The following is a 12,716-nucleotide window of genomic DNA, read 5'->3' as shown; positions in this document are numbered from 1 at the left end:
CACACACACACACACACACACACACACACACACACACACACACACACACACACACTGTTACACTGAGGCTCCATGCATGGCTTTATGCTTTGGTATGCTTCCCCTTCATGGCTAAGCACCTTCCCCTTCATGGCTAAGTACCAGCCTGCACTCTTCCGGCTGCTTGTACTGCAAATTTCTCTTCTTCATTGAACCCTTTCCTGCCTTTCTTTTATCTTTCTTGTTTTATGTGCAATTCATTACCTAGGCCATTTCTACACATAGAATAAAATCAATCATCATCAAACACAATTGATCTAATATATCCCTTAGTACAGTGTTGGAGAACTCAACATCATCAGTACTGTGTGGCAGTGTGGCTCATTAAACTTGGCTGTCATCCCTTGGGTGTCATCCACCTGGTCTTTGGACACAGCATTTCCAAGAGACTTACCAAGGAGGATAGCTGGATGGCAGCAAGCATGAGATCCTGCCTGACTCTGCCTCCCCAATGCTGAGATTACAGATGTTCACCTTGATACCAAAATGTTTTACATGGGTTCTGAGAATCAGACTCAGTTCCTTGTGCCTACATGGCAATCACTTTACCAACTGAGCCATATCTCTATCTCAGACAGGTATATGCTAATGTCCTTAAAGTCATAAGGTTCCTCAGCTATTTATCTGGACTACTAAAATTCATATTAGTTTCTTTTTTCAGGTTTGTTTTATATATATGGATGTTTTGTCTGCATAAGTGTATGTGGACTTTTGGAGATCAGAGGAGGACATTGGAAACTCCTAAGATTAGAGTTACAGATGGTTTTGAGCTGGCTTGTGGGGCTGTGAATTGAACCTGGATCTTCTGCAAGAGCAGCAAGTACTCCTAACTGCTATGCCATCTTTTCAGCTCCAAGAATACTAAAATTTAAATATTCTTTTGTAAGTCAGCAAGATCTACACTTTGACTAATTTTGGACATTACCAACTTCACATTTATTAGAATATCAATAACGAGAGACACATTCATCTGTCATAAGGAAACATTTTGGGATTTTAGAAAAGAACAAACTCACCAAAGATGTAGAATATATAAGGCCATCCTAGGGCCTGACAAAGAAGACCACCAGCAATAAGGACAAGGAAGGTCCCAAGCATTGACCCTGAACAAAAGATACAAGGAAACTATGGGTAAGAGAGCTAGTCTTGGGAATCAATATGCTCCCTACAGAGTTGAGTGACAGTGACTGAGAGTATGAGCTTGGATACAGACTATCAAAATACAGACACTGCTCTCTCACTCAAGGACTGTATGATGTCTCAGATTTTGTACACTATGTACTTACTCCTTAGATGATTTATAAGGTTCCTGTGAGGGCAAAAGAAATGAATGTATGCAAAAATCAAATATTTATTGGTGCATTATTAACATGTTGTTCTAATCACAAAAGATCTTCTAGTTCTTAAAAGCATAGATTATGAAGTGAGGAGTAACTAGGATACAGGCTTTCATTCTCACAATAGGCCATTTCTGAGTATTCTCTTGGACAATACATATGAATGTATATCCCAGTTACCTGATCCAGCGATGGTGGTGAGTTGACTCCTTTCCAGTGGGGGAGCCCATTTGGCCCACATTGAGTACTGACCTGTTAATACCATAACCTGGGGGAAATTTTCCATTCTTAGAGATATCAGATCATTCTAAAACATTGGTTTATGCCAGTTATACTTGGTAAAGATCTTGATACCTGAGCTATGCCTTGGATGACCCGAAGGACAATGAGCAAGACTACTCCAGCATCAGCTGCCAGTGGAATGAAGAGAGTCAGGACTGAAGAAATTAACAACCCTAAACCAACCACATACTTGGCTCCAAATACTCCAGCCACATAGCCAGTGGGAATTGGAGCTAAGAATGATCCATAGTTGAGAGAGCTGAGGAGGATTCCCTGGATCTCAGGTGTCCAGTCGTAAACAGGGGCCTAGAGGACAAAGGGGTCCTGATTATTTGGATACACAGGTGACATGTTTCATTTTCATTTTGTTTTTAAGACAGGTTCTCATCAGCTCAGGCTGACCTTGATCTCTTAGTCCTTCTGCCTCCACCTCCAGAGTCCTGAGATTATAGCTGTGCCTCACACCTGGCCCAACTGTTGACTATTCAAAGTGAGACACAAAATTCACTTGGAACACAAAAAGCAATTTGAAGTTCATTTTAACCTCTCTTCAATTTGTCCAATCCACCAGTTTCATAAGAAAAAAAGACACCTAAGTATATGAACATCATATTCTTTCTTATCACCCTGACTCAAGTAGCTGACCAATTAAAATAAGGGAACCCATGATGGGTGTGGTGATATATGCATATACAGTCATAAAATCCCTGTCTCAGAAGGGAAAAACATATGTGTGTGTTTGTGTATGTGTGTATACACACATGCACATCCATACACATATACATCATATTCATATACATATAGGGTCTATATGAACTATACCTTATATATTATAATAGATACATATATAGTGTGCATATTATAGATAGATACAAATGGAAGCAAAAGCTAATAAAGAAAGAAACATAGCTGAGATATTGAGCAGTATGTGGAAGGGAAAGAAGACAATCTGAAAAGCTGATTTTGTGGTTCTATAAGGTTTTGCATCCTGATAGAAGAATTTAATTTTACTGATTGATTAACCATGCTTCATTCTAACTTAGCCATGGTTTCACTCACAGACACCAAGCAGAGAGAGATGAAAGTTCCCTCAGATATGTATTTATGTTCTCATGCTAAAGGAATTTTGTTTGCTCATAAGATGGCCTTCAAATCAAAGAAATTGTTCAGAATCTCACAAAACAGACCACTACCTTAGATTCCTGTAGTGTTTCGTTCCAGAAATCTTGGGAGTTGGTGGTAGGTCTTTCTGTGGAAGCATTGAGCTGGCTGGATGCTACTGTGGTGTTCACCATAGCTGTTATGGCAATGCTCAAGTTCATTTGTTGGGTATAAATGGAGAAATTACAGAGATGCAAGATGAAGGCCAGACCATGCCGAAGTGAGCAGAAGCCTGAAAGGAGAAGGAATAAAACTTATATGGTCAGCCTTCTTTCTTCCTGACCTTCTAAGTCTGGAGGAGGCAGAAGACTGGTGTCTCTTGAATCTCAGGATTATAGGGAGACCAGACACTGTTCTATGGGAGGCTTCATTCTCTCAAGAGGGAGTACTACTTCCCTTGGAAGCAAAGCCTTGAAGAGTGCATGGAGAGCCAGCCTCAGAGGGATTCTGGGGGCTCTGGGATGAGCCATCAAGGGCAGGAACAGGTTTAGAACAAGAACTGTCAGGAAGCTGAGACTGCTTGCGCGCACATTCATGCATGCATGCTTGAGTGCTCAGGAGGGTTTGAAATGACTCAGTGTCACTTATTACTAGCAGTAGGATATTTAACTTGGTCGTAGTTTGAGTGGCAGGCTAGTGTTAGGTTAAAGATGTGTGTCATCTTCATTTTAACACTGTAATCTAGGGTTTCGTAAAGCTTGCTTGTGTTCCAATCACTTTAGTGTGACCACAACTAATAGACAGAGAAATCCTGAGGTAAAATATGGTCACCATGTTCAAACTCTGAGTTGAGAGCTTCCTGGTTTCAGCCAGAGAGCAGGTGAGACTGGAATATTTAGGACTCTTGTGTGTGGAGATTCACCTGTTAAATTAAAAAATTAACAGATATCACCTTTGGTCTAAGTCTAGGATTTTGAAAAGTCTCCTTCCTCCATCTGAAAAAAAATTATGGTAGCATCTTGGTCATTGTCCTTTTTACATCATATTTCATTAAACAGGATGACCAGGCTGTCTTCTCTATGTTTCACACATAGATCAAGTCTTTCCTCTGCCCCAACCTGAAACTGAGCTCATTAGTTAAGTCCCATCTAAGTTTTATCAAGTAGTTTATATAGCTTATGTAACTAAATTAATTTTATTATCACTGTGTTTATTTGTTTGTCATTTGTTTGTTGAGACAGGGTTTCATTACACAGCCTAGGCTATCCTCAAACTCAAGATCCTACAACTTCAGCCTTCCAAGTGTTGGGGCTACAGGTGTGACCATATTCAGTGCCTGTTACTTTCATGCTTCTTCTTCCCCTGGGGCTTTGATTAGATAGAGGATAGATAGACAGACATACGGTCCATACACATTTATGTACAGATCATGAGGAAAGACAATTCATTTTATTGTTTACAGTACTTATATCATCCTCTCATTTTGTCCAGCATCTCAGTCAAAGGGGCACCTCTGCTAGATCAAAATTCACTGGAAATAATCTTTTATACCATTTCCTGTGCACATGACATGCATGTCAACTACACCACACTATCCTACACCTATGTTAGTGCTCATGGGTGTTGAAATCTTGGCATCGGTCACCTACATCTCCATCCTAGATGCTCTACTCACAGCAAGTCTCCACAGTGTCCATGGCTTCTGCACTTCACAAGGGTTGTACAAAAGCCTGCCTGCAGGTGCTCTGAGGAGAGCTGAAGGGTTGCTGTGATGCCTTATGATGGTGCTTGCTAACACTTGACTCCCTTGCATTCTTGGAACAGTCTCCTCTTAGTCACAGGCTGTTTCTAATGACAAAACACTTTAGGTAGAATTTTATTTAGCATGTGTAATTAAGGTGAATTTGTAGTCTATGTACATGTCTATTATTCTTTCCTTCCTAGCTTTGTGGGGAAAAAGTTCTAAGTTTTCCATCTTAACAGTGACTTGAAACAATTTAGAGAATAATAGACTTCAGCCCTAGGGAAAAAGCTGAAGGCCAGGCTCAGTTTCCTATCTAGAATCTGCTGTGAGGCTGTTTGGGTTTGTTAGTCATTTGGTTTTTCTGGATGAATTGTTTTATTTTTTGTTTATTTATCTTCTTGGAGTTGTTCTGGGTTTTTGTTGTTGTTGTTGTTGCTGCTGCTGCTGTTTTCACTTCCCAATAATGGCCACATGATTCTTACTTGTTCTATGTGCCTTCAAGATTTCCTCTGAGGAGTGAAACAATTAAAAGTAAAACTGCTTCATCACTACCTGGCACTGCTGGCTATCGGCAGCCGTGAGAAAAATGCTATGTATCAAGGGAAAGGAAGCTGAGGTGATGTGTCTCCTGTTTTTTTCATAACCAGAGTTGCATGTGTGATTTTACCTTTCTTGGAGGATTGTTCTTGGGTCATGTTGTCATTGGGAATGCCTCCCTCTCTCGCCTTGAGGTCTGCTCCAGTAGACATCTTGATTTTCTTCTTCTAAGGTCCAGCATCTACTTACAAAGTAAAAGCATGTAAGAGCAATCATAAACATGAAAGCATCCTGTATTTTATTTGATGTAGTTCCCATTTTTGGCTTTATTAGTAACAAAATATGAGGCGCTGGGAAAGATATAGTTATCCCAAATCTTAATAGCTGTATCTTTGAAATGAGGAAATCTAGCCTGGAATGCCTAAATCAGTTATGTGCTTCTTTCTGTACCTCTGTGCTTCCTGCTTTGGACTGGTACTTGTAACAGCTGGACATGAAAATTTAACCACTCACTTGAAATTTTATCTGAAAGATTTCAACAGGCTGAATTTTTTGGAGTGGTGGAAACTGTCCCTTAAAAACATGTAGACTAGGAAAACTGTTGCAGAAAATTGTCCATTTTGGCAATTGCTCCAAAGCTAGAGAGAGCTACATCCATGGATGCAATGAAAAATCAGAGTCATACACTAACTCTTCTGTGATGTAAGAGTGGGGCCTAGAGGCAGAGTCTGTCTCAGTGGTGTAAGGGTGGGGCCCAGTGACTATGAAGGATGAAGGCTGGTCCATGCCAGGGATGAGATTATGAGGAAGATCCTAACACACAGCCAGAAGCCCCAAAGGCCCCAAACTTGAATAATCTCTGCTGACTGCAATACATGTCCCTATCTACACTATTTCCAACCTCTAGTTTAAAAATAGAGACTCTGAAAGTTCCTGGAGAACTGGGGCTTTGAATTTATACTATCTTTAGATTGAGGATTGATAACTCTAGCTTCTCTAGTGAAAAATCAAGGATTGTAAGCTAGGTTCTTTAGATAGACACAGATCACAGCAAATTGCTACAGGTGAAACTCCACTTGATATGGGTTTGAGGTTCAAAATGATAAACATCCAGAGAAGCCCATCTAAGCCACATCCTCAGACTTAATGCATGAATGTAAAGTACCTCCAATATACTAGACTCATAAAGACATTATACAAACATGCTTAAAGTGATTGAAGATGACCTAGAGAGATGGTTTCATGGTCACATTCTTACAACAGGTCTGGTTTGGGTTTCAGAGTGTTGGAAGGCTCTATGCACACTACCAGAGGAGAAAAGTGATATCGACCTTACCCAGCTGTAAATTTTTCAAGCTGCAATAACTACTGGCCAAGCAAAACATGCTGCATTAATTAATTTTCTATTGTTCTGCTAACAAACATGACTAGAGGAACTTATTGAGAAAAACTGTTTATTTGAGTTTGCGATTCTAGATGATTAGAATCGACAATGGTGGAATAAAGGTGTGACAGCAGGGACAGGAAGCTGAGGGTTCAGATCTTGACCTGCAAGCATCAGGCTGAGAGTGCAAACCAGAAGTGGAATGTGGTCTTGAAACCTCAAAGCTTGCCCTCAGTAACATACTTTCTCCAGCAAGGCTACACCTCTAAACCTACCCTGTAGGGAGCAGAGGAAGCCCGCAATGAATGAAGTCCTGAATGAGTGTGGATTGTTGTCATGGCAAAGCCATGACAAGGGCCAAGGCCTCAGACCCATGGGAAATTGATAAAGCCTCTCCCCATGTAGATGAGACTTGAAATTGACAAAGTTTTTTTCAATACAAGTACATTTTTATAAATGATTGATCAAATGTTTATAAAAATGCTAGCAACTGCACTTCCTCCTGAATGTTTATAGCCTGAGACTGCTCTCCTGCAAGACCTCCTACCAAGACTAGCTAATTTCTTCCCCCTGTGCTATACATAATAAACATGCCAAGGTTCTGGGCTATAAAAGAAGTTGGTGCAAACATCCTACTTACACCCATCATTACCCGACCCTAGCTTTTTGGTAGGTGTGCCTATCATTTTTCATTCGCTCAGTGTCCTTAGTCAGAGTTGCAGAACCAAGCCATATGGGGCATATCACCCCTCAATAGTGCCTCCAACTAGGGATCAAGTATTCAAATGCCTCAGAGCATGAGGTCTTCTCATTCAACTCACACATGCTCACTAGAACAGTGACATAACCATCATGAGTATAAATAACTACTTTGTGTTTGTATTTATGGTCCACTCCATAAGATAAAGTTCATACCTGGCACTATTATCTAGCCAAGAACTTGTAACTAGACATGTCATATACCCTTGAAAGGACATATTACTAAACAAACTCCCATTGGCCTAATATACCCATAAATTAATAAATCTTACAACTTTAATCAAAGAAGTTCCTATTTGTAGTAAATCATAGACACACAATTGATCAAGGCTAGGCCCTAAATGGGATATATACATATATGCATATGTATACATATCTATGTGGATGTATATATAATATGTATGTCTATCACACCCACCTCCTCACAAGGCTTGGGGATTATAGTGGAAGAAGAAGTAGTTTAAGAGCCAGAGATGGTGGATGACAACAAGAAAACAATGCAGTGTTTTGCAGACACAGCAGGAAGTGGCACATATGAGCTCACAGTGATTGTGACAGCATACACAGGACCTGAGCAAGTGCAGCCACATTAAATCCCAACATGAAGAGAGGAGGTGAGCAAAAAGTCCCACCCCTAGGTGAGGAACTACTGTCAATGTATAGCAGCTGGGAAAGGGAGAAAGAGGACACAATGTTGAGTGTAGAGAAGTGGGGAGTGGATCTGAGAGAAGCTGGAGGAGGGGTGTCTACACTAGGTGCACACTGTACAAAATTCTCGAAGAACTCATTTTTTTAAAAAAATGAGAGAACAAATAAAGTTGTTAGGTGAAAAATAAGTTGTAGGAAACTAAATATATATATCCACCAAACCCAGACACTATTGCTGATGTCAAGAAGTGCTTGCTGACAGGAGCCTGATATGGATGTCTCCTGAGAGCTCAGCTAAAGCTTTACATATATATGGGGATGCTTGCAACCTACTATCAGACTGAGCAGGGGGATCCCAAAGGAAGAGTTAGAAGAAGGACTGAAGGAGCTGAAGGGGTTTGCATCACCATAGGAAAAACAATATCAACCAACCAGACCCCCCAGACGTCCCAGGGACTAAACCACCAACCAAAGAGTACACGTGGAGGGACTTGTGGCTCCAGCTGCTATGTAGCAGAGAATGGCCTTGTCTGACATCAAAGGGAGGGGAGGCCCTTGGTCTTGTGAAGACTTGATGCCCCAGTATAGGGGAATGCTAGGGTGGTAAGGCGGGAGTGGGGAGGTGGGTGGGGGAGCACCTTCATGGAGGCAAAGGAAAGGAGGGGTGGGCTGGGAGTTTTGGAGAAGAAACTAGGAAGGGGGATAACATTTGAAGTGTAAATATACAAAATAACCAATAAAAATTAAAAAAAAAACAAAAAAACCAACAACATAAAAGGTAAAAAATTATATGGTAGCAAGAAGCCAGCACATCATTCAGTATCTGCAGGACGCAGGTAATGGTAAACTATGCACAGACCTCTTCCTTCCTGTTGCAGCTGGGAGATAGACCTCTGTGGGACTGTGTAAGGGTATCTTGGTTCTTGGCTAGGCATGGGCCTGGAACCCCGAGACTCCAAGGGAGAAACGGCAGGTGTTCAGCCATGTCCCCAGAACCCAGGGTCCTGACACGCAGTCTAGTCTCCATAGACCTACATTGTTCAGTCATGTAGACCATTGCAGCCCCTCCCAAAGTGCACAGGTAGAGAGCGTGACTACAGGCCTAAAGTCTTAGAGAGATTTGCATACTAATGAAAGCCAGAGGGCAGAGCCAATTAATCATTCTTCACCAGACCCTCCCCCTTTCTCCCTCCATATGTAACTCAGGTCTTCCCTGAGTTTCAGGGGGGGTACATCCAGATCCATCTACCATCCACCATGATAATAAACCATTTTGGAACCAAGGACTTTCTCGTGTCATTGGGGCCTGCTGTCGCCAAAGCTTCCAGCCTCTGGAACCTTAGACTGTATGTGGGACCTGCTGGCATGGAAAGCCTCCGGGACTCTGCCGTGGCTTTTTTCCCACAGCCCTCCAGCTCCTTTGACCTTGCCACTTTTCAATGTTTATTGTCTTCTGGCTGTGCTCATGGCCTTTATTATTATTGTTGTTATTGTTGTTGATGATGATATAAATAAATGTTTTCCTATTTAAAAAAAGAAGCTAAACATTAAATAATACAAACTCACACAAAGACACACTTTACATATTTTATGTCTACATAAGTGAGCTAAAATTATGAAAGAAAAATTAAGATCCATTAATCTAATAGGTCTTGTCATCTCTCAAAGGCGAGAAAGATATGTAAAAATTCCCATACAGGAATTTTGCTTCATCACTGGTGTCTAATCAATGCTTGTGAAACATTGCTGGGATAAAAATAAATTTGTAGGTTCTCAGTGGTTAAAAGCACTTGTTGCTTTTTCAGAAGAGGACTTGAGTTCAAGAGGGCTCACAACCACCTGTTAATACAGCATCAAGGTATCTGACACCCTCTTCTGTCCTCCTCAAGTGTCTAAACTCAGGTTTCTTACACACACACCATAAACATAAATGAATAAAATTTAAAGCAATAGTAACAAAAATTCACCTAAAAAAACTCTGAATACAAAGTGTAGGTGTGAAAATTGTTCATTCTGATGACACCCTTATGGGTATAAGTGTATATTTGTTTGTGTATCTCTCTATGTATGTAATGGGACTCTTGTTTCCAGTTTGAACACATACAGAGTAGGAAATAATACATGTTGATCCCTGCCTGAACTTGGAAGCAATCATCTCAGAAGAAAGAAGCTACTGAACCAAACTCAGGGACACAACGCAGCTGAGATGGACACACAGGAGGAATAATTCACCCAGACATTATGAAAGAGGAAGAGAGGCAGGGACAACTCATACTGGCTACCTGGAAGGGGCTACACCTATGCCCCATAGAGTTTGTTAGGGGTGAGGGGTGGAGGCAGAAGGACAGAGAGACAGAGAGAAGGGAACTGGTAAGTTCATGTGTCTTTGAATCAGAGGGCACAAGCTGTAACTGTGGGTATGCATTACAGATGGGGAAAGTACCCACTGAAAGCTTGTGATGTCTGCACAGTAGCAGGTACAAAAACTTCTGGGGCAAAGACCTACACATTTCATGTCAGCCAGATGTGGATGACTTGAGTGACATTAAAGATACGACTTTCTAAAATCTGCCCAAGAGCAGTGTCTAGAAGGTATCATGTGACCACAGAGCACAACTAGACTAAAAGATGCTCAGTAGCAGAGGAAAGAATGAAAAGACATGGGTTAGCCATTCGGGGAAAGACCACTGAAGACCTCAGCGGGATAGTCAAAAGGTGCAGCATGGATGATCCATCCAGACAAACAGATACTGCCTGCCTCACATCAGCCTCTATTGCCCTAGACTGGCCCTGTGAGAATGAGAAGCTTCAGTTAGGATGAGAGGAGAGGGGAATAGCAGACAAAGAAAGGGAACAAGGGGCTATTCAAACAGTCCTTTCCCTCCAGGGTCCAGCCTGGAATTGGGAGCTTTATTTTTAGATAAAGTTTGGCTCTTTGTGTTCTCCATTGTATTAGACCATTCCCTATGAGACTGGAATTATTTGGAGTCTGACAACAGCCATCTTACTACCTGAGCATCAGCTCCTGTAAGTTGAGAGTCCAAGCAGATGTAAAGGGAAGGACAATGGACAGAGCTTCTGGTGAAGCAAAACTATTCTTCTCTCTAGGGAATATGAAACATGTTCACAATCAAGAGAATGTGTAGCATGGATCAGGTTTGTGTTTCACTGTCTATGTAAATGTTACCTAACATCCAGGCATGTCACTACTAAAGCTGTAACAGATACGGACAAGATTCCAGCTTATACCATCTCCAAGCTTGCATGCCAGCCTGCATCAGAATTCAGAAATAAACTGACAGACAACTTAAATCCAAACCAACACTGGCTGGCAAAAATCAAGTGGGTCAAACCTGAGCATTCTGCTGGAAAACCTAAAACCATTTGCTGACTCTTGTTCACACCTTAGAGAGACAGGTTGAACTGATGAGTCTACCACTCATGGAACTAAAGACAGAATTCAGGGCAACTTTTTCCTTTCTGGCTTCCAGTGATGCAATGCTTCAGTTCACTGACCTCTGGTTCATTCACTGACCCAGTGCAATAAATAAATGGAATGCTTACTTCTGTGGCTTTCTCCAGCATGACTGAAGGTTTGCTCTCACTAGCTGCTCTGTATCTGCTTAGACAGAAGAACTTACTCCTGGTCATGGATTCTCTTAAGTTTGTGAGGGAACTGGAGTTTGTCAGTTAGACAAAGAGGGTTGGGCAAGGCTGATGAAGGACAAGAGACATGACTACAGACAGCATGCAGGAGGCATGCTCCAGTGAGTCACAGAGTACAATATGATAAGATAAAAAAGCAAGAATGGCCTAGCTGGGAAGGAAGCAGAAGAGGATGGATGATAACAACTAAGGGGCTAACGCTGACAGAGTCAGCATATGCTTTGCCTACTCTAGCCACCCAGTCTGCTGGTATCAACTGTCTCTGAGCTGAAAGGGAAGTCCTCTCACAGGAACACAACAGCAAAAGAAAAGAGCACTCTGAACCACTGCACAAAGCCATATGGGGTTTTATTTGCTTTGGTCCCCCATTCTCCCATGAAAATACTATGTTTATTCTGTTTTCATTAATTTGATCTTTGAAGCCTGTTAAAAATATTCTTTAAAATATCAGGGATTTTTTTTGTTTTGTTTTGTTTTTGCCTCAGTCTGTTTGGTTAGTGTTGTTTCTTCAAATTAGTGTATCTCACAAAAGCAAGTTAAATGAATGAGTGATTTGTGCAATTTACCAGCATCAATAACCCTTAGAAATGCAAGCCCTGAGTTTACCATTGCTGTTCCTTTCTAGTTGCTTCCAACTCTATTCTCTCTCCTTTCCCCTTTTTCTTCCCTTTCCTATCCCCACCCACTCAACACTGGCTTTTGTCTCCCTCCTCCATGTCTGTCTCCCTCCCTCCCTCTTCTTCTAGAGTTCCTGAGGACCTCATTTGTTTTAGGAAAAGGCAGCATCCGTCTCACTTTTCAGAACCATCTCCCAAAAGAAACCCAGTCTTGTGCACCATCTATAATCTCAACAGGAAAAGGTCCGTTCCCACACCATCAAAACCAGAACAAGAACTTGAAAGCAAACCTGAGGAAGGCGGAGAGCTGGGTCCTGGCTGCGATCCTATCGGTTTCTCAGCTTTCTACAGCTGTCTAACCCTTAGGAGTAAATTATTACTCAGGGCCTTTGGCCTTTATCTTACCAAACAGAGTGTTTTATTGGTGCAACCATTTAATTTTTAACTTTGTTTTATTATTTAATTGATGACCTGACCAAGTCATTCAGTCTTCCTCATACTTTAAGTTCATCTAAAGTGACATCCATCTTCCCTGATTCTCTGTGGGTCTCAATATCCCTCCTGCCTCATCTTTAAAGTTTACATTTTCCATGATTATGTAT

At 41.4% G+C, this 12,716-nt stretch overlaps 1 protein-coding gene across 1 annotated transcript in view; it reads right to left on the bottom strand.

The window, feature by feature from the left end:
* Window positions 1-12,494, bottom strand: part of Slc17a4 (solute carrier family 17 member 4) — a 17,254-nt gene extending 4,760 nt beyond the window's left edge. The window contains exons 1-6 of the mRNA XM_028776322.1: window positions 12,405-12,494; window positions 5,171-5,281; window positions 2,852-3,051; window positions 1,731-1,964; window positions 1,557-1,644; window positions 1,056-1,142 (exon numbers count right to left, since the gene is read on the bottom strand). Coding sequence (XP_028632155.1) covers window positions 1,056-1,142; window positions 1,557-1,644; window positions 1,731-1,964; window positions 2,852-3,051; window positions 5,171-5,252 — 691 coding nt within the window. The 5' untranslated portion in view covers window positions 5,253-5,281; window positions 12,405-12,494. The remainder of the gene's footprint in view (window positions 1-1,055; window positions 1,143-1,556; window positions 1,645-1,730; window positions 1,965-2,851; window positions 3,052-5,170; window positions 5,282-12,404) is intronic.
* Between the last annotated feature and the right edge of the window lie 222 nt (window positions 12,495-12,716).

This window comes from Grammomys surdaster, unplaced genomic scaffold (assembly GCF_004785775.1).
Source record: "Grammomys surdaster isolate TR1022 unplaced genomic scaffold, NIH_TR_1.0 267, whole genome shotgun sequence".
In the NCBI taxonomy this organism is placed as follows: domain Eukaryota; kingdom Metazoa; phylum Chordata; class Mammalia; order Rodentia; family Muridae; genus Grammomys; species Grammomys surdaster.
This window is presented reverse-complemented; position numbering and strand designations above follow the sequence as displayed.